Source organism: Mirounga leonina, unplaced genomic scaffold, assembly GCF_011800145.1.
Source record: "Mirounga leonina isolate KUSES-001 unplaced genomic scaffold, KU_Mleo_1.0 Mir_127, whole genome shotgun sequence".
NCBI lineage: Eukaryota > Metazoa > Chordata > Mammalia > Carnivora > Phocidae > Mirounga > Mirounga leonina.
The window spans coordinates 33,662,636-33,689,943 of NW_023270316.1; the positions used below are offsets into that span (position 1 = coordinate 33,662,636).

Consider the following 27,308-nt stretch of genomic DNA (forward strand, 5'->3'; position numbering starts at 1 on the left):
GGAATCATAATATATGTAGTCTTTTGTTACTGGCTTCTTTCACTTAGCATAATGTTTTCAAGGTTCATCCATGTTATAACATATATCAGTACCTCATTTCTTTTTATGGCCAAATAATACTCTACTGTATGGCTATACCATATTTTGTTTATCCATTCATCAGCTGATGGACATTTGGGTTGTTTCCATTTCTTAGCTGTTGTGAATAATGCTGCTATAAACATTCATGCACAAGTGTTTGTGCGGACATGTTTCATAACATATATACCTAGGAGTAGATTGCTGGGTCATATGGAACTCTGTTTAGTTGTTTGAGGGACTGCCAGACTATTCTGTCAACCATGTTTTATCTATTTCCTTACCAGTTTTTCTGAAATATTTCAAAGCAGATTTCAGACCTGCAGATCATTTCACTTACAAATACTTTAGTAGAGATTTTTAATACATGATTTTTGAGGATGTTAAAATATACCCTGAATGTCAATGCCACTACACTCTAAACAATGGACAAAGCAGATTTTGTATATGGCAGAACTGTGAGAGAATTGTTCTCAGTATCTACAACTGCAAACTCCTATTTTTCAGTCCCTCCCTCAGTCTTCCCATCGAAATAACTTGCTCCCATTTGTAGGATAACCTTTCCCTGGGGTTGTCCCTTTGCCTCAAGGGGAGAATATGAAGTTTTTAGGTGTGGGGAGAGGAAGAGAGAGGACAAGAGCTAACATTCACTGAGTATCTACTAAGTGCTAGGCTTTGTGCTACGTATTTTATACAATAATTTAATCCTCTTCCAGGGGCGTCTGGGTGGTGCTTTTGGTCGGGTGTCTGACTCTTGGTTTCAGGATCATGAGATTAAGCCCCATGTCGGGCTCTGCTGCTTAAGACTCTCTCTCCCTCTCCCTCTCCCCCCACTGCACTCACTCTCTCTCTCTCTCAAATAAATCTTTAAAAAAAATAATAATTTGGGGCGCCTGGGTGGCTCAGTTGGTTGAGCGACTGCCTTCGGCTCAGGTCATGATCTCAGGGTCCTGGGATCAAGCCCCACGTCGGGCTCCCTGCTCAGCAGGAAGCCTGCTTCTCCCTCTCCCACTCCCCCTGCTTGTGTTCCCTCTCTCGCTGTCTCTCTCTCTAATAAATAAATAAAATCTTAAAAAAGAAAAAAAAATAATAATTTAATCCTCTTCCAAATGCCAAGAGGTAAATATTAGTTCAATTTTGAAGATGAAGGAACAAGCTTAGAAGGTTTTAAGAAATTTAGCCAAGTCCATTAGTTACTAATAAGTGAAACCAGTTTTCAAATGTAGGTCTTTCTGCGTTCAAAGCTGTCATTATTTATAAAATAGTGCATCTATCTTCTATCAAAGGCTTTGATACACACATACAAGTTCAGGTTTGGAAGGGATCTTCAAGTTATTTAACCCGGCCTCTATACAAAACAAAACAAAACAAAACAGCAATAACAACAACAAAAAAAGCAAAACAAAACAAATAAAACGAGTCTCCTTATAATTTCTACTCTTAGGTTTTAATTCCAGCCTTTGGAGATATGTATAACAAGTCTATTATTGCCTCTTTCACATGCTTACTTTGAATTTCTTAGATTTCTCGAAATCATTTCTTCTGTAAACACCCCCAGTTCATTTGTACCTATTATGACTAAAAAGAATTCTTGAATTCTTTCACCATCCTGATTGTTCTCCTCAGAATACCTTCTAGTATTGAAAAGTTTTGGGCCTAGAACAACAAACAAAGGAGTCTTGGCCAGAGCAGAGCGGAATAAGATCTAGCTACTCCTTATTCTAAAGCATTTAAGATGACATTCACATTTTTGGAACCATACCTTATCTGTGACTGAAAGCTTAGCGAGAGCTCAAGTATATACATGAATGAGAGACAACTGTGCTGTCATAGCCTGAGGGACATAACTAATCACCTGGTACATTCTTTCCTGAACTTGGATATAATCTAAGGTCATGCTCAACAGTGATCCAGGCAGAGGAAGCTAGTATTAACACAATAAAGTAGGCCCCTGAGTTGAAATCACTGCCATGGTTGCCGTAACAGAAGTGTGGGCCCTTTGATTCTGTTCTCATTGGCTTGTACACACCCTTTACGTCGTCTGATTGCTGGATAGTGTATCTTGGACTTCTGACTGCTCTGCCTTCCAGTACTCATGCTCTCTTGGTGCCCCGCTCTCCCTCTGTAACAGTATTCATCTAGTTGCTGTCTAGTTTCTGGCCTTTACTATCTCAGTATAATCTGACAGGTTTTGATGGATATTCTAGCTGATTTCCATCATCGACATCAGACTCTAAACACTGTGCTCTACTTTGAGGACCTGTTTCCAGAGTACTGCTCACTCCAGTGCCTGTACTTTCTCCATGTTGTATTCCCAGCCTTCTCGTAGTGTTAGCTCCCTAATACGTGATCAGAGACTTAAGTTTATATCAAAATACTGCCAATATGGTACCTGACAGGATTATGATATAATTACCTCATATCGTTAATCTCTCCTGGCCACCACACATTTCCAGAGACCTATTTTATAGCTTTGCAGTTTTGTGTGTCTCCTCACGTTCTAGAATTGTTTGGCTTCTTAAAAACCGCTACAATTCTAAGAGAATCATAAAAACACAGGGATAGAAATGATAGCAAGAGGTCTTTACTTGTTCCTCACTGATTTAAAAAAAAAAGTCAGAGAAATGTACTATTTTTTTTTTAAAAGATTTTCATTTATTTGACAGAGAGAGGGAGAGAGAGCACAAGCAGGGGAGTGGCAGGCAGAGGGAGAAGCAGGCTCTCCCCACTGAGGAGGAAGCCCGATGTGGGGCTCAAATCCAGGACCCTGGGATCATGATCTGAGCTGAAGGCAGATGCTTAACCAACTGAGCCACCCAGGTGCCCCTGTACTTACTATTTAAAAGAAAATATGCCAAACTTCTAAAATACGGTGGGAAAAAATATATTTCATTCTAAAATACAATATCAAAAAAACTAGATAATAACAAGCCTATACGATACCTAAGAGATGTGAAAAATGTTAAAAGGGCATTATACACAGATAAAATACTTTTATGATCAGATATTATATTGCTTCACATAAGAGTTTCACTTGCAAGGTACAACAAAGATATCTGTAATTTTAAAGATGATGAAAAAGATTAAAGAAGCCAAAATACTTATGAAAATCAAAATAATTTAACCTAGTTCTACTAAGTTCTGTACAAGTCCACATAAACATAGAGGTCCACAGAGTACAATCTAAGAGAAATTCATGTGTCTTTTATGCAACTCAAAATCAAGGAGAGTTAACATTCCACGAGATGGACTGAGATTTAGCTGCTCCTTCTGTGAAATGGGTATAAGACCATCACAGGTTTCTGTGAGGCTTAAAAAAAGGGTATTAAAAAATTCCAAAATTACGGGGCGCCTGGGTGGCTCAGTCATTAAGCGTCTGCCTTCAGCTCAGGTCATGATCCCAGGGTCCTGGGATTGAGCCCCACATCGGGCTCCGTGCTCAGCAGAGAGCCTGCTTCTCCCTCTCCCACTCTCCCTGCTGGTGTTCCCTCTCTCGCTGTGTCTCAGTCAAAATAAATAAATAAAATCTTACCAAAAAAAAAATTCCAAAGTCACATATAAATATTAAACACTCTTATTATTAACTGAAAATTCTAGAAGGCAGAAGCATGGAGGAATAATTTAAAACTTTTCCTTTCTTTGATTCCTTAGTTCCTAGATATACTTGGTTGAAAGCATCTATAACTGATTTGTAAGTATGTTAGTCTATCATAATTGATCTGAAAATGTTTTAAACATTTTGGAAGAAAGAAGCTATAAAAACTCAAGATATTATTACTGATATATAATAGGCTTGGTTCTGGCATACTTTTATTTCTTACTTGAGAGAGAGAAAGAGAGAGAGAGAGCACAAGTGGGGGGGGGTGGGGGGCGGGGAGAGGCAGAGGGGAAGGGAGAAGCAGACTCTCCGCTGAGCAGGAAGCCCAGCACGGGGCTCTATCCCAGGACCCTGGGATCATGACCTGAGCCAAAGGCAGACGCTTAACCCACTGAGCCACGCAGGTGCCCCTGGTTCTGGCATACTTTAAAGATTTTTATTTATTTATTTGAGAGAGAGAGAATGAGAGAGAGAGCACATGAGAGGGGGGAGGGTCAGAAGGAGAAGCAGACTCCCTGCCGAGCAGGGAGCCCGATGCGGGACTCGATCCCGGGACTCCGGGATCATGATCTGAGCTGAAGGCAGTCGCTTAACCAACTGAGCCACCCAGGCGCCACATGGTTCTGGCATACTTTAAAAGTATATGTAAACTTGGGCGCCTGGGTGGCTCAGTCGTTAAGTGTCTGCCTTCGGCTCAGGTCATGATCCCCGGGTCCTGGGATGGAGCCCCGCACTGGGCTCCCTGCCCCGCAGGAAGTCTGCCTCTCCCTCTCCCACTCCCCCTGCTTGTGTTCCCTCTCTCGCTGTCTGTCAAAAAATAAATAAAATCTTAAAAAAAAAAGTATATGTAAATTCGACATTAGCAATGAGTTATTTTTTGCAGTATTTTACTCCCTGAATTTCCTTGGACCTGAATTCACATACCTTTATATGGAAAAAATAAGCATTCTAAAACTTTACAGAGAAAATATGACTTCCCTTGTTGTGTGCGTTTTAGGTTTTCACTACAATAATTGTCCTTCTTTAAAATACTCACTTAAGGGGCGCCTGGGTGGCACAGTGGGTTAAGCATCCAACTCTTGGTTTTGGCTCAGGTGATGATTTCAGGGTTGTGATCTTAGGGCCCTGATCTTAGGGTCATGAGATCGAGCCCTGTGTTGGGCTCATGCTCAGTGCAGAGTCTCCTAGGTCTTCTTTCTTCCTCTGCCCTCTGCACCCCCCAACCCACACGAACAGGCACTCTCTCTCTCTCAAATAAGTAAATAAATCTTAAAAAAGAATTCACTTAAACTCACTAAATCAAAACAAATTTTAACTGGAAGAGCATCACTAAGATGAGAAACGTATGAATCTGAGGAATAATTACATCTTCATCTAAAGAAAAATTAACTTATACGCTCAGTATTTTTTTAGTCATGCTGATGTAAAATTTAGCTACATAGGTATATAAGAAAAACATGTAGAAGGTATTCTTAAGAAAATGTCAAAACAGTTAAGTATGAACCAAAAGGAATGACACACATATAGAAATATGTAATTTGCTTGAACCCTTTATGAAGTGGATTGCCTAAGGGGCACTTGTGGTGCTGAAATGTCCCTGAAACTTTCCGAGAAATCACAAAGAACATACAAGTTAGAATCTGGGAACATAAACATACCATCAAAGAATGATAATTATACTGTGACTTCACTTTTAGGAAACCTGGCTAACTGCAGGTTTGTTTTCTTTTTGTTAAGTGATACACACTGCAGTAAGAGGCAAGTATTCTGGGCTAATGGGAGTCCAACATTCAGGCAAGAATAGGGGTTTGCATATTCTAGGAACCTTAGTAAGGAGTGGTTAGTTAATTCTGGTTACATACTAACTGAAATGCCAGTACACCCTGAAAGACATTATTGGTAGAAGCACTTAAAAGAGTAGAAGAATCTCAGGTCTTAGAAATATGTATCATTTTTGAGAGGCTTGATACCCATACAGGTTGCTTGTGGGTACAGGTACCATGTCCAGGGTTTTAGGAATAGCTTTATTTTACACAAACTTTACAGATATGACTTCCTAGTGGCCACTTTTAGATAATTCTCTGAAACTGTTCTTGGGTGTAGGAGAGCTTCTTCAGTTAAAATGATATCAGTTGTCAGTGTATTTTACTATCTGAGGGAAGGTTAGTTTCTAAAGTTTTCTATTTGACTATTCTATTTGACAGTTTCAAGTGCAATTACAATTGAAGAGGTAAAGGACCATAACAAACATTCACCTGAGTACTTATTATGTGCTAAATACTGTGCTTAAGGCTAATATATTAGGAAAAATGAGGCACTTTACTGGCCAAGTCATATGCATCATTATAATATATAGTGACGTGAACATTAATACAAATATTTTAAAAATTATTGGGAAGAAGTAGAAAAAAGGGATAAATTTTTCTTTGTCGAACTTTGAGAGAACTTCAAAGAATATGTAACATTTGGATTGACTCTTGACACAGAAGGAAAATAGAAAAAGGAGTCACATTCATTGAGTTACGTGCCTGTTACATGCCAGGAATGTTACTACAGTATTTAATTCTCATATAGTCCTGCAAGGTAGACATTACCTTTACACATGAGGAAATGGAGTTTAGAGGGGTTAAATTCTGTCACAAGAATCCACAGCTATCAAGTGGTAGAGCTGTGATAGGAACTCATCTTGTCTGACTTTGGCTTTTTCCACAGTATTTTAAAATGTAGGTGACATAAAGAATATAAAGGTAATTCCAACCTTACCTTACAATCTAACAAGAGACCTGAACACGTATATATGCATATACACTAGAAGGTAGAGTGTAATTCTGGACCAATCCCATTGTCCATCTTCTCCATGTTTATACCTGCCATGCTGAATGCTACGAGAGAAAAATTGCACAGAATGGTACTACTATAAACACATGGTGTTTCAACTTGGCAATTATTTGGTATTTCCATAATACATATCGCTCATTTACTGTGTAGCTATTTCAAAATTCTATTTTCCTAAAAATTCTGACGCTAGCAAATCTCCTGCCATTAGAGCACAGCCATTGGATGGGAACTGCCTAAATTCTTACCATCAAACCTACAAAGTCATTTTTATCTTTATATAATCTTTATTTCTATCTTCAAAATAGAAAAGGTGCCCCTCCTGTCTAAAGTTAAATCCCATCACTTGTGCTCTGGATCTCCTTCTTCCCCAACACTTTGCTCAATTGATTCTCTTGTTTGTACCTACAATGTCTCTCTCTACCTGGCTCCTTCCCATCACCATTTAAACTGGATACTCTAGCTGTGAGAGGTAAAAGCCCTCGACCTCATGCCCCCCCCCCCCAATCATCCTATAGTCTCTGATTTAAATATCTAAAGGGTTGTCTATTTTTCCTACGACCACTTTCAACTTCTGCTCATTCATCAATTCACTGCAGTCTGCTTTTTGGCTCCACTGAAACTGATGTACCATCTTGTTAAATTCAATCGATGCTTTCTTTTCATCTTTGTTTGATTTGGCCCCTTGACAGCCCATTGTCACTGGTCAGATTCTACTCTCTTTCTGATGTTCCTGTCATTTCTCTGGTTACCCCACCTTCTAATTTGTGTAAACTCTTTTTCCTCTGCCCATCCGTTAAATGTTGGTGCTCTTCAAGATTCTGGCCTAGGCCTTTTTCTGCTCTCATTCTATGCAGTTCATTTACCCGTTCATTTAATCCCTTCCATATAAAGCACCATCTTTACTGGACCTACCCACTTAGGTATTTCCTTGAGCTTTTCTTCTCCAAATCTATTTCCCCCATGTATTTTGTGGCACCACCATAAACCCAGGACAAAAGCCAAAACCTTGGGCATCAATTCTCATACCTCCTCTCTTCAACATTTCCTGGATCCAATCACCAAACCCTATGATTCTGCTTTCTTTCTTTTCTTTTTTTTTTTTGGATTTATTTATTTATTTATTAGCGAGAGTGAGGGAGCACAGAGGCAGAGGGAGAAGCAGGCTCCCCGCTGAGCAGAGAACCTGATGTGGGGTGTGATCCTAGGACCCTGAGATCATGACCTGAGCTTCATGAAGGCAGACGCTTAATGACTGAGCCACCCAGGCGCCCCATGATTCTGCTTTCTAAATAGCTTTCAAATTAGTCCATTCTTGTTGGACACCATCATCACCAGTCTGGTTCAAGACACCATCATAATTCACTGAAATACTGCAATAGCTTCCTAATCGGGGCTCTAACCACTACCCTTAATACAGTTACAGAAGAAATCACAAAGGGGTTTTACATCAGCTTCTTAAAACTATGCACAGTTTTCTAGTAGACATTTGGCTGATTAAAGATGCTTTTCCTACCCTTGAAAACTTATATTCTGAGGGCACATGATGAAATATATACTCAGAAAAGCAGAATGAGAATTTCCAAGTCAGCAAATCTTATTTCAAAAGGCAAAGATGAGTGGATAAAAATGGATGAAAAATGAAAGCCACTTAAGACAATTCCTGAGAAGTACACTCAACAAGAAAGAAGACATTCTAGGGGCGCCTGGGTGGCTCAGTCGTTAAGTGTCTGCCTTCGGCTCAGGTCATGATCCCAGGGTCCTGGGATCGAGCCTCACATCGGGCTCCCTGCTCATTCTAACATTCTAAGGAATTACATTTCTTATACTCAACTGAACGTTGAACTTGAAGCCCTGCTACTCTTCTCCAAGAGTGAGATGCTATCAGTTGCTCTTTGCCTTTACCTCTTTTTTCCTCATTATTTAAAATTTATATTATTTTATGTTTTTATACCTAAGATGTGTTAGCATAAGTGAAAACATTTAAGGGTAAAAAAGATCACAACCCGCTTAAAGGAAACTGAAAAAGTTATTCGGAGGCATCAAAAGTGAAAGAGGAAAAAAAGAGATTATAACACCTGGATAAGATATTCAGCTCTGAGTTTTTTGGCACCTAAGACAAAAAGGAAACACATTAAATTACACAGTTTTCACTTTCTGACAAAAAGAAAGAATATAACTTCATCTACAGAGGCAAAAACTTTCCTGGAACTAATGCAAGCAATAATTCATCATGAGATTTTTGTCTAAATGGGACTAAGGAAAAAGATCATAAACTTTTGTTTCAGGAAAAAAAAAGTATTTGCTTTTAGTTTTGACAGTAAGTAGGTAATCATGGTTCAGTTCCTTAACTCTTATCAGCCTCAGTTTCATCTGTAAAAGTGGGGACAATGAGATTTAATTCTGTGATATTTAACTTAGCTACTTTTAAAGTGAATCATTTTGATCTAACACTAATATAGAAAATAAAACCCTTTATGGCCATGCCCCAATGTCCTAGAATTGTCAACCTAGAATTATCTCATCTGTTTTCTTTTTTCATCTAACACATACTTGATAACTGTAAATGAGTGGATGATCTCATTTTATATTACATGACCATCTAAAGTCTTATTGGAACTAAATGACACTGCTTAAAAGTTAGAGCCAGAGGTGTCCAGTGCAAAAAAGACAATGAAAAATTTAAAATGTGCATTTGATCACATGTGAGTTTAAACTCAGAAAATTTAGCTGATTAAAGCAGTGACTCATATTAGACAATTTTCCCAGGGTCCTGCCTAGTGTGGGGCAAGCTCTCACGTGCACTGTGCATGACTCTGGGAATGGGCCTCTCCTACATCTTGTGCCCTAGGGCCTTGCTGGCCTCACCTTAGTCTTAACCCTGATTTTCACTTTCAAAAAATTATATTTATCAGAGGTATTCTTATCCAACTGTTATTTATTGGCTATTTTAAGCACTTGACTCTCAGAGCCATGAAATGAATATACCAATCCTGCAGACTGTTACTTTCTTCTTCTTCTTTTTTTTAAAGATTTTATTTATTTGAGAGAGAGAGAGAGAGGGAGCATGAGAAGGGGGAGGGGCAGAGGGAGAGGAAGAAGCAGACTCTCTGCTGAGCGCACAGCCCAAAGCAGGGCTCAATCCCAGAACCCTGAGATCATGACCTGAGCCCAAAGTCAGATGCTTAACAGACTGAGCTCACTCAGGCACCCCGACTCTCTGTTTCATCAGGTAAATATTTAAGTGAATAGTCAAGCACTGCCCTGGGTCACCTACCATTCTCTTTCCATATAAGCAGTTCACACTTGCTTCTGTATCTGCACGCTCTATACAAGTTGTAATTAAACTGTTTCTTGGAAAAAGACGAAAAATTTGTATCACGTTTGTTTTATTAAACTTTAATTTTTATTTTGCTTTGAAAAGAAAAAAGCTCCTTTTCTTTTGATGTATGGCATTAAGAAAAATCACAATGTTGGATTATTAAAATATAACTGTCAAAATAAAGATACTATCAAATGCATGAAAATTACCTGATAATTAGATATGCATCCATGCAAATTTCATTGATGCCACATTGTAGTTTCATCTTGCTAGTACTTAATTTCTATGTTTAAACATATTTCCTTCTAAATTCACATAATTCTCAACCCACTAAGTAGAACTTTTAGTTTTTATTTGGACTCATGAATAATGTGATTCCAATCATGATGTACAAAATATATAAAGTTGCTCATATATTTTTCAGAGTCTAGCATAATCTTCTAAAAACAAATGAGAATTGCCCTTCCAAAAAAATACTTGTTATGCAGCTTTGTGAAAAAAAAGTTGGTATGCCTGAATGGACATCTGCAATTACTATTTCTTCCTTCCTCCCTCCCTCCCTTCCTTTCTTTTTTTTGAGAGAGTATGTGTGACTATGCCCGCAAGTGGCGGGCAGGGGGCGAGGGGAGGCAGAGGGAGAGAGAAAATCTTAAGCAGGCTCCATGCCTAGCATGGAGCCCAAGGCAGGGCTCGATCTCATGACCCTGAGATCATGACCTGAGCAGAAATCGAGTCAGATGCTTAGCTGACTGAGCCACCCAGGCACCCCTGTAGTTACTATTTCTTAAATATTCAATTTTTAAAACATTTGTGAAAATCCACATAGTGAATGAAATCAGGCTTCCACAGTGAAGAAACAATTATTTGAGGGCAGAATCTTAGGACACAAGAGGGAGCAGATAAGGCCTGGAAGTCAGAGAAAAAGAATAAATATCTTCAGAGAAGCTCTTCCAAGTCTATATAACCTGTTGTTAGATCTAGTTATCTACGCAAAAGTCATCTCTGAAATCTAGTCCAGGGACACCTTCTTATCCCTTTCATCTGTCATATAAAATACACCTTTAAGAGAACCTACTTCAAAGGCCATTTCTAAGACAGAGACAATCCTGCAATTCCCTTGACACCATTTCTAGGATATGCACCTTTGAACTGCTTCCAGTAATATTCCCCAATTCATCTCTCTCAATAATATCCTTCCAATAATTTCTTCCCAAATACCTGATATATCTTTCCCAGACTAGGAAACAATGTCTTCAGAATACTCATGAACCAATGATCTGTTTTTTCTCTGCATTTCTTTCTCTGTTAGGATAACAAAATGGTAAAAACATGGCCAAGACAAGGCACTGATAGTTCAGTGGAAAAATGCACTGGATTAAAAAACTAGGCTTCACAATACCAACTGTTGGTGAGGATGCAGAGCAACTGGAACACTCATTCATTGCTGATGGGAATGCAAAAGGTACAGTCACTTTGGAAAAGAGTTTGGCAGTTTCTTATAAAGTTAAACATACACTCTCCATAGGACCCAGAAATTCTGCTCCTGGGGTATTTACCAAGAGAAAAGGAAACTTACATTTACACCAAAACATGTATACAAATCATTTCTAGCAGCTTTATTACTTATAGAGGCCCCCAAATGGAAACAACTCAAATGTCCATCAACTGGTGAATGGATTAACAAACTCTGGTACATACAATAGAATATTCCTCAGCAACAAAATGGAATAAATGACTAATATTTGCAACAACATGGGTGAATCTTTTTTATGGTAAGTGAAAAAAATTGGTCTGAAAGACTGGTAATTTCATTTATACAACATTCTGGGAAAATGTAATATGTTTTGTTGGAAAAGACAAAACTATAGGGATAGAAAACAGATCAATGGTTGCTAGGCCTGGAGTTGAGGAAAAGGGTCAATATAAAAGGGGCATGAAGGAATTTTCTGAAGTGATGAAACTATTTTATGTATTGACTGTGGTGATGGTTACAAACTGGGTGTGTAGGTCAAAAATCAGAAATGTTTGCTGAACAGGGCATGAATTTTACTGTACGTATAATGTATTTCAGTAAGTCTGACTCAAAAAATAAGAAAAATGGGGTTATCTCTTAGTTACTAACCGCCTTTACACAAGCCACTTGGAACTCATTTCTTCTTTTATAAAATGAGGAATTTTATATTAGCTCTGAAAGATTTTTGAGAGGAACAATAACAAAAAATACTTTATGGACTCCAGGCATACACAAAGTATACGGGCAATACAATAATGAATAAGACAGAGATACACTAAAGAAATTTACTGTCCAGTGAGATAAAGAGGTAAAACAAATCATTATTAAATAATGTGGAAATTCAATGACAGAGACTGAACAAGGCAATAAGGCGTCAACAAGAAGGGGCATTCCAGGAATAAGAATTAACCCAAAGAATAAAGTATGAGTTAATTCATAAAGAATAATAGAGTGTATCACACATTCAATATAAAGGACCAGGTCACAGTCAGATGCAAATATGAGAAGTCATTAACGCACATGGACAACTGGGATCCAGTAATCTTAATGCAACATGGACTTTGAAAAAGCTTAAAGTAAAAATTATGACAAAATGGAAAAAGTACCTCACGATGATTTAGAAGTTGTTCTAAATCCAATGCCATTTGATTCTTCATCTGTAGTAAAGCTGACTTTTCTTTATTTAAATTGCTGGAAAAAAAAATCAAGTTCTAAAAAGTCATCATATTGGTGTAAATTTAATAAATAGTATATAGCAAAAGACAAATCTGACAAATCTCTTTGAATTAAAGAGAAATTAAATTTATAGTCCATAAAGATATCAGACCAGCCACTGTAATGTTTGATTTAATCAACAGCTATTTTCTTTAAAAAAAAATTGTTTTTTTTTAAATTTATTTATTTGACAGAGAGAGACACAGTGAGAGAGGGAACACAAGAAGGGGGAGTGGGAGAAGGAGAAGCAGGTTTACCGCGGAGCAGGGAGCCCGATGCGGGGCTCGATCCCAGGACCCCGGGATCATGACCCGAGCCGAAGGCAGACGCTTAACGACTGAGCCACCCAGGCGCCCCATAATCAACAGCTATTTTCTAAGAAGACTCTTTCTTTTAATAATCATTTGACAGTGCAAATGAGATGTGTTCTGAGAATCCTTTCCTGCCTAGTAGGGGCATAAAAATTAGTGTTTTAAACATGACTATTTACTCCTGAAATGTAAAAAAGATGAAGTGGGATTTATATAAAAGATAAAAAGTATGTTTGGGCAAAATGTTAAAACTCAAGACACTATAAGTCAAATTAAAACATTTATCCTTAAAAGTAGAAGTAGCATTTTATAATTTACCACGTCCTAAATTATCAGGTATATAATTAAGTTAGATAAATGAATCAGATATTCAGTCTGTGATAAACTTGGGCAAACAATTTTTGCCTCCAAATTCTTAGTTCAGTCTTTAATTTCTAAGTCTGCATTGTGAATTTCCCTTTGACAGGACCTATTTTCTGATAGGAAAGGGTGAGAAGCCTAAATAGAAGAACATATTAAGGTTTTTTTTTTTTTTTTTAAAGATTTTATTTATTTATTTGAGAGAGAGAATGAGATAGAGAGAGCATGAGAGGGGGAGGGTCAGAGGGAGAAGCAGACTCCCTGCCGAGCAGGGAGCCCGATGCGGGACTTGATCCCGGGACTCCAGGATCATGACCTGAGCTGAAGGCAGTCGCTTAACCAACTGAGCCACCCAGGCGCCCCCATATTAAGGTTTTAAGAGATAAATATTTGAGGCCTGTTTTGTATTGTCTGGAGTTTTATTATTCAACATATAAAAATTAATTAGAACCATTAAATGAGATACTCTTTGAAAGCCACTGGAATGAATCTACTCAGCACCACAACAAGAATTAAGAAAAGCAACAATGAATTAAAACAACATAATTCCATAAATATCAAAACAAAATCTGTGAAGGTAAAATTAGTGAGGACTGTTTAGCTGAATAGGTAGGATGTTTTCAATTATCCTTTAAGAAAATGGAAAGCCACCAATTGTAAAAACATCAGGCAGAAGTTTTTTTAATATTCAAGGTATAGTAGTAGGTATTCTGAAAGAACAGGTAATTCCAAGCACTTAAGAGGAAAAAACTCACATTCTCCTTTTTCCTAGTAACTGAACTTCCCCAAGGAAGCACCACAGTTTGTCCTCTGAGAGAAAAACAAGATGCAATTCTGACTTCTGTTTCCAACTGTGACATTGACTCAAGTGTGTGGTATAGAACACAACACACACCACCCTACTAAGCCACAGTTTTCACATCTGTAAAAGTGGAAAACAATACTCATGCATGTCAAAGGGATATATGAATTACCTAATGAATGATCAAATAAAGAATTGAACATATAAAACACAACATAAATGCCATATGGTATTACTAATTTAGATGAAAAACAGGTATCCCTGAGAAACAGTAATTAAATGCCATACAGGTTAGCAGCTCAGCAGCAAAACAGACTGACTTTCAGAATTAGGCATCAGAGATCCTTGGAGTTGAAAAGAACTAAATGACAAAAAGGTAACTTGAGTGTCAGATTCTGCCAGAGTTCTCCAAAGCATGGTAAAGATCAAATGTTTCTGTAACTGTAAAATTCGAATCTTTCTTTAGCTAGAATCACCTTGAAGATGAAATATTTTTTAAAATCAAAATAAACATCCACTAACACAGGAATAGGATTTTCCGAGGAACAGAAATGTGTTAATGTTCACATGCATGTGTACATGTTAATGTTCATATACATGTTACAAACACACACTATGTAAACATACACCCACAGGAAGTACACACATATACACACACACATACTCTCAAATACCAATAGGCCCTTAAATAAAATGTATGCAATAGGAATGGAATGTTGATGTAATAAAGGATTTTGACTGGATAATTCATTAGAAATGTTTTATATGTAGGTGCTTAAATTTTTCCAGAATGAAGGAAGTATTCCATATTCAAATAGCAAAAATAACAGTATAATATAGAATAAAAGGTGGGTGGATAAACTGGTTCACAGAGCAACTCTGTTCTATCTGCAAGACGTGCGTTTATCACAAACAGTACAGACTCCTCAGACAATACTTGGGTATAAATTTTCAAAGTCTCAGCCTTCTCTGATACATACTCTTAAACCACAAGGGAGACTATCTTCAACAGATGGGTCTCTAAAACTGCATATGATGATTACTATTCTCTGTGTTCTTCCAGTATGTATGTAATTACTCAATTGAAGTTCAGTCTCCATAAGACACATTTCATAACAGTGGAAATTTACCTTTAAAAATACAAAGCTTCCATGAGTGACTCATAAAAGCAACTACAAAACAAATCTCCTTATAAGCATATCTATCGTGAATGGTATATTACCCCCATAACTGTTCAATTTACTGTTAATTATTACTCAGAAATTCATGTTTATAGCTCTGTGTCACCTGCTATATGAAAACATATTCCTGATATACTGTTCTTTAACTTCCTGGATCAATATGCCCTGGCTTGGCCTTACAAGGCTAAGTAGTCTTTTCTTCTTAAACTACTAGTTAAGAATAAACTAAGAACTGACAATGGGGAAAGGAAATTTATGCTAATTATTCTTTCTGTGCTTCCTTCAGTTCTGGGCCATAGATCAAACTATGTAACTCAGACTGTCTTGTGGCTTGGTAGAGGAGAGTTTAACAGTACTACTTTTAGAATGGATTATTACTTTAATGATAGGGGAATTTAAAGTAGTTAATAGTGATATCTCAAATGCTAGCTTTAATGTGTTTATAATGATTTCATTTTGTACATATTTAACCTTTCTAGACATTGAATATAAATAGCTAAATTTTCAAGTGGGGGTTGGTATAGTGGTATTGTTTTATTTCCTAAGAAAATGATAAAATTATTCAGTTCCTTAAGAGCTTTCATTGTATAAGCTAGAGACATATTTAAAAAAGTAATCATTTAACTGAAACCATAAAACTCCTAAAAGAAAACTTATAGGCAATAAACTCTTGGACATTGGTCTTAGCAATTACTTTTTTTAGATCTGTCTCCTCAGGTAAGGGCAGCTAAAACAGACATAAGTAATTGGAACTACATCAAACTAAAAAGATGTAGTGTGTACACACACACACACACACACACACACGAGGATATTAGTCTGCTATAAATAACATGGATGGACCTAGAGGTATTATACTAAATGAAATAAGTAAGATAGAGAAGGACGAATACTGCAGGATTTCACTTTCACGTGGAATTTACAAAACAAAACAAACGAACAAACAAAACAAAACAGAAAGACTCATAAATACAGAGAAATGGTGGGTGCCAGAAGGGAGGGGGCAGGAGTCTGGACAAAATAGGTGAAGGGGATTAAGCGGTACAAACTTCCAGCTGTAAAATAAATAAGTCATGGGGATGAAAAGTACAGCATGGGGAATACAGTCAATAATATTGTAATAAGTTTGTATGGTGACAGATGGTAACCACACCATGGTGAGCATTTCGTAACATATATAAATGTTTAAACCCTATGCTGCACACCTGAAATTAATATAATATGGCATGTCAACCATACTTCAATTTAAAAAGTAATCAATTCATGTAAGTATTCCTTTCAATTAAAATCAACACCTAGCAAAAAGAATAGGCCTTTTTAAGGTACACTCACTTGTTAATTGTTTTGAATGGGACATTTGATGTTTAAATTTCAAATTAATGAAGAACAAAAGGAAGGGAAGTAATATTTACTGAGTTTCTCCCATGTGCCAGAAGCTTTATATATGTTATTTCATTTAATTTTCACATCTAACCCTTGGTATTCACACCAGTAACTGTATTTTACAGGCACATCTACCATGACAAAAGAAACCGGGCTGATGTGTATTCAAAGCCCAGGATAATTCCTCTACATTTGAAATGTCATTGGCTCCAAGTAAGAGTGATGGTAGACAAACTGCTGAATCTGACTTGTCGACTGGGCTGTTTTTTATGGTATTTCATTCATGTCATGAGGGTACATTCAACAGCATCTCAAAGGCCATAATTAAACTACTGAAAGCACCTTAATTTTTCATGTTAGAAGGTAGTTGTTTTAATTAAGAACAAGGTTTCATATCCTGTGAAATACTAGTTCAGAAATCTATTACAATATTTATACAGTAAATTCATGAAACATAGCTTTAAAGGATTCAGATTTTAGCACAAAAATATTTTTTATAGTTAATTTCATAATTGACATAGTTTTATGATGATGTTGCTGTTATTAAGGGAGTCCTAATTTTTGTCAAAATTCAAAATATTTTGAGATATGTTATTTCTCATTTTTAAGATAATTTTCAACATAAAAATTTGTTTCATGTAAGATATGCTAATAACAGCAAAAATTTACCCAGCATTCATAATGTGTAGGAACAGTGGTATATATATTACAAAGATTATATCCTTTAATCCTCAGAATAACTATATGAATTAGGTGCTGCTAGTACTAGAGTACTACTCTCATTTCACAGATAAGAAAACTGGCTGTACAGTCCAATAACATAGCCATTAACTGGCCACAGGTGGCAATTAAAATTATTTAAAATAAAAAATGTAGTTCCTCATATGGGTAGTGGCTACCATACTGGACAGTGCAGTTATAGAGTATTTTTACCATTACAGAAAGTTCTATTAGACAATGGAGGTTTAGAGAGTTTAACTGACCGGCTCCAACTGAAAACTAAGTACTGAGCTAGATTTAAACCCATGCAACCTACCTATAGAGCCTGTACTCCCTTTTAAAATCTGTTTTTTGGGGCGCCTGGGTGGCTCAGTCGTTAAGTGTCTGCCTTCGGCTCAGGTCGTGATCCCAGGGTCCTGGGATCGAGCCCTGCATCGGGTTCCCTGCTCAGCAGGAAGTCTGCTTCTCCCTCTCCCACTCCCCCGCTTGTGTTCCCTCTCTCACTGTCTCTCTCTCTGTCAAATAAATGAATAAATAAATCTTAAAAAAATAAAATAAAATAAAATCTGTTTTTTAAAAACAACTTTATTTGGATTATTTTGAAAGAAGAAAGAAAATATAACAAACCCTAAGTAACTATCACCTAGCTTCAACAATTATCAATTCATTAAAGCTCCACTTTTAACCACTCTTCTACATTTTTTTTTTACTTCTCTTCCTTAATTATATTAAAGTTGATGAAAAATTATTCCTTATTCAGAATAGAACATAGGGAGGCAGTATAACACAATGTTTAAGAGTATAGAATTAGAAAGCAGACAGATCTGGATTCAAATTTTGACCCTACCACAAAGCTGTACGTTCTTAGATAACAAAGTGCTTAATTTCTTTAGGGCTGAACTTGTTCATCTTAATAGCTTCCTCCTACAGCTATTATTTTTCTCTATATTAAATCTTTTCAGCTATTAATTCTTAGTAAAATAAATACTCAAATAAATTTATTTGAAGGTAACTGTGAAAGGTAATTTTTCCACAGGCCTTTTATGTTCCTGCTCCAAGATTAAAAAGGTAAAAGGAGATTCTATACAAAATTTCAAATATAATATAGGAAGAAATATATAATATAGGAAGAAAAATTTATATTTAGGGTTCTTCCCTCAATTTCCTTAAGATAATCAAGTGCCCAGTGAGTGATAAAACATAATTTATATTGCCAACAGCTATTTACAGAAGAATGGCTTAATTGATTCACCGACTTATTTTAATTAGTAACTTCTTAATTTGGTTTATTTATTATTTAATAAGTTTAATTAATGTAGGTTATATATATTCTAAATATAATTTTTACCTTTAAAATTAATCCAGAACTAAATTATTTATATTGACATTTTAAAGTATAAGTGTGATTTAAAATTATTTTATCATATCATCCTGAACCAATTTTTTGGTGGGGTTGAAATAAGAGAAGGTAATTATTCTGATTCATCAAAAAGAACACCCACCCATACTTTAGAGTTAATTCCCACTAGTTTCATACTTTTGGTTATATACCTTAGGAAATCTGAATTTAATAATTATATTCTCCTTATTGTTTTCCAATTCTTTAATTTAACAGTTTCTATTCCCATCTAATTCTCTGCTTCTACATTATGAATTGGTTAATAATTTATCTAAAATATTCTAACAATCTTAAAATCCAATAATAACTAAGCCAACTAATCAACCATCCATGAGTTAAAACATCTTTCTGTATAACATCATTCTTTTACTTCAACTTAAAAAGACTAAAATGATTACACAGATGAACAGGTAAAGAATTTCAATGATTATTAAATGGAGCAAGTCTTTTGGTTATGTAAGGTGTCATGTAAGAAAACAATTTCAATTTAAGGAAGTGAAAGGGATTTATTTACATTTAGGTAATTCATGGGTTACTTCATGTAGAGTCAGGGGAAGAAAAGCCTAAAAAATTGCTTGGCAAGGTCAACAGAATCTAAGCAAATGTGTGTATTTTGTCTGTTTAAAAAGTCATTTTTGGGGGGGAGGTGCCTGGGTGGCCTAGTTGGTCAAGTGTCCAACTCTTGGTTTTGGCTCAGGTTGTGATCTCGGGATCCCCGTTCAATGCAGAGTCTGCTTGAGACTCTCTTTCCCTCTCTCTCTGCTCCTCCCCCCTGCTTGTTCTCTAAAATAAATAAATCTTAAAAAAAAAAAAAAAGTCTCTGATACTTCCTACAAAGTTCCCTAAATGATCCTGATGTATCTTCTCTCTGCACCTCCCCCTACCCAACGCTCTTTCTCTCTCTAAATAAATAAATCTTTTTTTTTTTAAAGATTTTATTTATTTATTTGAGACAGAGAGAATGAGAGACAGAGAGCATGAGAGGGAGGAGGGTCAGAGGGAGAAGCAGACTCCCTGCCGAGCAGGGAGCCCGATGCGGGACTCGATCCCGGGACTCCAGGATCACGACCCGAGCCGAAGGCAGCCGCTTAACCGACTGAGCCACCAGGCGCCCTCTAAATAAATAAATCTTAAAAAAAAAAGTCATTTTTGGGGTGCCTGGGTGGCTCAGTCGGTTAAGTGACCGACTCTTAAACTCAGCTCAGGTCTTGATCTCAGGGTCATGAGTTTGAGCCCCTCTGTGATGGGCTCCACAATGGACATGGAACCTACTTAAAAAAAAAAAAAGTCATTTTGACTCCACAAATGGCATCTGGTTATATTCTTCTTCTCCCTTCTCCCTTTGGTCAAGCCCCAACCTATTAAAGAATTCTAGAGAAACAAGGACAGAATAGCTGCTTATGTCCTAGGGTTGGTGGAGAGCTTTGTTAATAAGCGTAGCATTGTTATTTCCAGGCTAAGACTTCTGATCATAAGGTGGAATGTGGATACCTAATGTGATGTGACCCAGTTTTTCTAAGATAAATTACATTTAAGACCATTTCACTATTTACATTTTTTCTTCACAATGTACAAACTTAATTCATGGATAGCATTGCCTTTATTATTCAAATAAAAGATTTATAGATGATTTACCTGACATCTTTCTCAAGTTGTGTAATACAGTCCTTCAGAGAATCAATCTTAGAATCTCTCTGACGCACTGATTCAATGAGGTATCTGTAAGGTTGCTGAGTCTGGTTTAACAGAGAATTGGCCCTGTTAAGCTAAAGAAAAACAGATTTCATGAAAATCTAAAAAATTTTACAAGAAACTAGGATTATTCAAAATGCTGTAGCATAGACACAGTACACCAAAACTCCCTTACATGAATTACTCAGAAAAGTTTTTCCTGTGTAACTTTGAAGGTTTTAAAAATTATTAATCAGGGCGCCTGGGTGGCTCACTTGGTTAAGCGACTGCCTTTGGCTCAGGTCATGATCCCAGGGTCCTGGGATCGAGTCCCACATCGGGCTCCTGGCTCAGCGGGGAGCCTGCTTCTCCCTCTGACCCTCTCCCCTCTCATGCTGTTTCTCTCTCTCTCTCTCTCTCAAATAAATAAATAAATAAAATCTTTTAAAAAAATATTAATCAATATAACTACTCTTTACAATAATAAGTAATACATAAATAGGAAATAAAAATTTTTAATAAAATATGAATTGTTACCAATTTTAGGGATGGGCCACCTAAATGTTTTGCCATTTGTTGGTTTGAAAAGATATGTAACATAAAATTTATCTTCTTTTAATAAATATCCTTTAGCTAAAATAAAAATCTTTTATTTGAGCTTTATTTCTATTCAAAATAACATAATGACATTACAATTTAGCATTTTTCTCATGTCTTCATATATCCTTCCATCTTTTTTTGTAAAATTGATGAACTGTAGCTAAATCATTATGTATAATGAAGTTTTTAAAAAAATTATAGTTAAAATATAAATAACATAAAATTTACCATTTTAACCATTTTACAGTGTACAACTCAGTGGCATTAAGTACATTCACAATGTTGTGCAACCATCACTAGTATCTATTTCTGGAATATTTTTATTAATCCCCAACAGAAGTATTCATTAAGTAAAAACATTCCCCACAATGCCCCAGCTACTGGAAACCTCTATTCTACTATCTGTCTCTATGAATTTGCCTATTCTAGATATATAAGGGGAATCTTAGAATATTTGTCATTTTGTGTCTGCTTAGTTCATTAATGTAATGTTTTCAAGGTTCATCCATGCTGTACCATGTATCAGAACTTCATTCCTTTCTATGGCTAAATAATATTCCATTGTGTGTTTATTCACCTGTTGATGAATATTTGGGTTGGTTTCACTTTGGCTATTGTTACTAATGTTGCTACAAATAGTGGTGTATTAATAAATATGTTTGAGTTCCCACTTTCAGTTCCTTTGGGTATCTACCTAGGAATGCAGTGAAACTGCCAGGTTATATGGTAATTACATATTTAACTTTTTAAAAAATTACATTTTTTTTCTATATTTAACTTTTTGAGGAACTGGCAACTGCTTTCCACAGAGGCTGCATCATTTGACATGCCTATTAACAATGCACGTGATTCTACTTTCTCCACATCCTCAGCAACACTGTTATTTCATGTGCCTATCAGCCATTATATATCTTCTTTGGAGAAATATCTATTCAAGTCTTTCACCTATATTTTAATTAGATTGTCTGCTTTTTTGTTGTTGAGTTGTAGTAGTTCTTTTACGTTCTGGATATTAAACCCTTATTAGACACATGATTTGCAATTTTTTTTTTCTCATTCTGTGGGTCTTCTGGATCACAAAAGTCTTTAATTTTCATGAAGTCCAACCTCCCTAGTTTTTCTTTTGTTGCCTATACTTTTGGTTCATTTTTTAAAAAGATCTTATTCATTTATTTGAGAGAGAGAGAGAGAGACAGAGCACGAGCGGGGGAGAAGGGCAGAGGGAGAGGGAGAAGCAGACTCCCCACTGAGTAGGGAGCCAGATCATGACCCGAGCAGAAGGCAGGTGCTCAATGGACTGATGCCCCCAGGTACCCTCCTTAAGGATTTTATTAACTTCTGTACCCAACCAACCTTAGTTTTTTTGTTTATTGTGTTTGCTCTTTTCCTAAGCAAATATAAAATGTAGGTCAGTATAGAACTAAACACAGCACTGTCAGTATTAGCAAGCCCATACTTTGGTACCTAAACGAGTTCTCAGGAAAAGTATTCTAAAGTTGGATATGCAAAAACTGAACAATCACTACAAAAGTGGTGGATACCTATTGTAAGACTGAGGGGTGGGGAAGGGAGTATTTTATTACACAGGACAAAAATACTACAAAATTCCTACTTTATGACCTTAAAATGTTCTTTGACAATAAAAGTCTAACCTTTTATATGTTTAAATATTTTTTCCTCTTTCCTTCATAGTCACTAACAAGTTCAATGGAGGCTAAAGATTTGCTCTTTCTTTCTGGGACAAGAAATGATTTATATTTTTTTCTCAAGTGAATTACATTTACAACATTTATATATATATTATTTATTAAGATCTAAACATAGAGTTTATTTTGGTACTGCAATTTTTTGGTTTTCTACTCACATAAAATAAATGAGTGATTAGCAGCCTAGAAGCTGAAGGTGTAGAGAACAGTAGGAAGGGTATAGTGGAAGGTAGAGTGGAAGGCAGAAAGAATCAAAGGCAGAAACAATCATAGTTAAAATGACCAGCCATGTGATCTAGGTGTGTAAGTAGGAAAGAGAATCCAAAAGGTGCTTGACCAGGTAGCTGTTAGAGAATATCTGCTTGCAGATTGAGGACTACTTTATGAAAGTTATTTAAATGATTCAACTAAATTAGAAAATTTCCTTTTGGTTACATTAGCCCAGGAAAAGAATTCCTCAAAGAAAAGGAAATGAACAGTGAAAGAAAAGAAGACTTCACTTTTTGGACATGATTCATTACAGTAGAAGCAAAGCCATAAAGAAAAAAAATACCATGAATATTTTTCTATAGTTTGGGTTTTAGTGTCCCTTTTCCTTGCTTTGGTAATCATTCTTTTAAATCTATTACAATGTCACTGGAATCTTATTACTTACTTTACTAAGTTATTTTATGAACATTCAAATATGCAGCTGGACAAAAATAAAAGTAAGTTCTACTTACCTGTATAACCAGTTTCACTAGTCAATTAAATCAAACAATTGCGTCGACTTTGTTTTCACGGAACTGACCTTAACTGAATAAACTGAACTGACAAGTTGCTTTGTATTTCAAAGTGCAGAATAGTCGGGGGTGGAGGGGGGGTGGTGGTGGTTGGGGTGCAATGTCAGGGAAGCACTAAGGGCATTTACAAATTGTAGTTAGCTGTAGTCTAGAATGAGCTATGCTTGAAACTTATCAGATCTAAATTCAACTGCCTAAAAAGTATAACTGCAGTCATTAGTCTTAATTATTTTAGTTCCATTTTTTTTCCCTCACAGCAATTACACGTTAGGTTTTAGTATTATAACAAAATTAAGGTTCCCCAAAGCGTTACTTTCAAAAGGTATCTCTAATATACAACCTACAAACTCCTCCTTCTCTGGATAATAACTACTATAGTGCTGTCAGTTTTACGAATGTATTTCTTTATAAACTTGTAAGATTTTAAATCCCCAAGTTTATTTTAATTTCTTAGGGAAAATACATGTCTGTCAATGAAAAGTGATGCTAATACCTATTTTTGAAATAACTGTAATTTGACAGAATTTAATTCCTTCAGTATGCTTTAAGTCCTTCTGTAACTATAATACTTAGTATTCAAAAAGTTACACAATCACTCACTTTGCCTATTGTTAGTAATCTTTTCCTTATAGGAAAGCCTTAGTAATTAGTGACTCAAGAATTATATACGTAATAAATGACTCAGGAGCAAATCCATGACACAACATTTTACAGAATTGTTATCCTGCCTTTGTTTCAATAAATTGTACATATGATTCAGAGAAACGTAACACCTAATTAAAACATAATTACATATTTTGATTCAAATTTTAACTTACTCTTGGATGATAATCTAAAATGATACATTTTCTCTTAAAATTAAAAAATATATATAAAGGTGACCACATTTTGTTGTGATTTTCCTAAATGTGGGATTTTTTTTCTTGTGGAGTTTAAAGAAACTCCTAGAAATGGAGCTCTTTCTTGCCAGAGACAAAATGCATTTTGTTGAATAGAATTTAACACTGAATTAGTTTCTGTGAATAAAATATATACAAGTGATACTTTCTAGTACTGGTGGTAGTTTTTTTTTTTTAAGATTTTATTTACTTATTTGACAGAGAGAGAGAGAGAGCACAAGCAGGGAGAGCGGCAGGCAGAGGGAGAGGGAGAATCAGGCTCCCCAAGGAGCAGGGAGCCCAATGCCGGGCTGGGTCCCAGAACCCTGGGTCCATGCCCTAAGCCTTAGGCAGATGCTTAACCTACTGAGCCCCTGGTGGTAGTTTCTGAAGAAATTCCATATACTGTTATCTGATCTTTTTGATTGTGCCATGGAATGTAAAATGCCTATTTGAGGTTCAATATGGAGCAACACTTTGGTACCAATTCTCTGTGTTCTCAATCTATAGTAGTTCTCAAATCTAGTTAAATCATCAGATCACTGGGGAAAATGCTAAAAAACAGTGATTTCTGGGCCCCACCCCAGCCCCAATGAATCAAAATGTCTCAGGGCTAGTCTTAGATTCTATCAGTCAAATCTGGAAAGCACAGCTCTTGTGATCTTGGACTTGATGCAGGCCACTCCATCCAACTATTTTAGCAGATTTAACACTACCCGTAAATCATCTTATATCCCAAACTTACCATCCTTTCCACTAAAACCACTTTCTTATCCTGTGTCTCACATGGTGAATAATATCATCATCTTTAAGAGGAGTGACATTTAACTGATACAATTCAACTAATTAAGATGCCAGCTTTGCATGGGAGCAGGTTCCTGGAGAGACTGTGTGGTCCCAGGTATTACTTCTTTGTTGGTGGACAGTGAGGAAGGAGATTCAGGGGATTTCAGGAGAGGCACCAGGACAGACAGGAATGATATGCAGGGGCTTAGGGCAACAGCTGTGTACAGTGTTCTTGCAAATATATATATATATATTTAGATTTTATTTATTTATTTGAGAGTGAGAGAGGGAGCATGTGTTCGGGCACGTGTGTGCAGGGGCAGATGGGTTGGGAAAGAGACAAGCAGACTCTGCACTAAGTGTGGAATCTGATGCAGGGCTCGATCCCAGGACGCCAAGGTCATGACCTGAGCTGAAACCAAGAGCTGGATGCTCAACCAACTGAGCCACCCAGGCACCCCCAAATATTTTCTTGTTTTAATAACCAAAAGCAAGTGCATGCTAGTTGATATCAGCCCTGCTCTGATCCTGATTATCAAAGTATGGTAATAAGGAGATATTTATAAGATAAAAGGAGAAATAATAGATAATAAGATGAAATTCTTGAGTAGGATGTTAAATATTTCAGAGTAATCAGCAATGTGATGGACTATCTACTCATAAGTCACAGAGCACACAGGACTGTAGAGTATTACTTTTTTTCAAAGAGTGGCCACGCATCACTTTTATTAGAGTCACAGAAGAGCTAGTTAAAAATGCAGATTCATTGGTTTCATTCCAGACCTACTTAATCACGATCTGAGGGCAGGATCTAGAAACCTACATATTAAACAAGAATCTTTGGAGATTCTTATAGTCACTACCATTTGAGAATCATTAGTGATGTGTAAGAACAGAGTAAAGCGGCAGACACGTGAGGGACTCCTACACGCCAGGGTTGGAAGAAGATGAAGACATCTGAGGGATAATGGCGACATCAAGCAAAGGGAAAACAGAATTTCGAGATTATCTATAAAATCTATAATGTCATGCCATAGATCAGGAGACTGAGAAGAGAAAAATGACAGTTAGGAAGTCACTGGTGATCACTGAGGAAGGGCATAGCTGAATAGATGATCAGGGAGGACAGCAGAAGGAATTAGGTACACAGAGAGGGGTGAACTTTGGAAAGTTACCACTGTCCACCCACACAGACATACCGACACACAGTCTCTTTCTCTCTCATTTTTTTGAAGCGGGACCAAAAAGGGGGGGGGCGGAGAGTAAGTGAAGATACTAAAAAATCCTTGGGTGAAAGAGACTCAAGGAAAAGAAATTTAGATGACCTAATTATAATGATGAAGCTACAGATGATGGCAGATGATGGAACTGATGGTTTTGAGGAGTGGAAGTGACCTGCAATGGGGATAATGGGAAATAGGACAGATGCAGAAAAATAAAAACATAGGGCAGCAGGAATGAGGGCCTGGTTGATGTTCAACAACATGAATCTGTAATACTTTCAAGCAGCAAAAGTAACAGGTTTTCACAAGAAATTTTCAGCACATTACCACAAAACCAAAGAATTTTCTCTCCCTCTCTCTCTCCTTCCTTCCATTAAGCATTTATGGGGTAACTATCAGATTGTAAGGTAATATGCGAAAGGTAGGGAATGTCAAGAAAAGCCTGATGGATGAATTTAGTGACCAAGCAATTGGGATGCTAGTGAATGTAGTGCTCAGATGGTTGGTAGGGCTTGGTAGGAAGAAAAGTGAAGCCAAGAGGGGCTTGACAGATTGGAAAATACGAAGAATTTATGAATGTGGAACTCACAATGAGTGCAAATAAAGCACAGATTTAGTGGGAATGAAAGGACTGGGAGAGCTGGAAGGACAGGAGATTAGAGTCAGAGAATGGAACTTTCAACTTCAAGTGTTTTAGATTTCTTGCCCCTGAAAAATTCATTTTAATGTGGTTCAGTTGTATAACAATCCTGACAGCAGTGGGGAGGGTGTTGCTGTGTAAGTTGTTAATAGTTCTTAAATAAAAAAAAAAATGTAGTCATTCATGAGTTATCAAGGCAAACCAGTAAGGTAAAAAGCTTAAACAATTTGATGTGTAAACAGGATACAATTTATAGATAAATCACTGTTTTCCCTTACTTCAGTGGTGGCTGGCATTTGGTACAC

The 27,308-nt window shown here is 36.6% G+C and overlaps 1 protein-coding gene across 1 annotated transcript in view; it reads right to left on the reverse strand.

Moving 5' to 3' along the window:
* PIBF1 (progesterone immunomodulatory binding factor 1) overlaps nt 1–27,308 on the reverse strand; it is a 212,822-nt gene that overhangs the window by 15,178 nt on the left and 170,336 nt on the right. Inside the window, exons 15-16 of the mRNA XM_035003244.1 lie at nt 20,353–20,483; nt 12,453–12,537 (exon numbers count right to left, since the gene is read on the reverse strand). Coding sequence (XP_034859135.1) covers nt 12,453–12,537; nt 20,353–20,483 — 216 coding nt within the window. The remainder of the gene's footprint in view (nt 1–12,452; nt 12,538–20,352; nt 20,484–27,308) is intronic.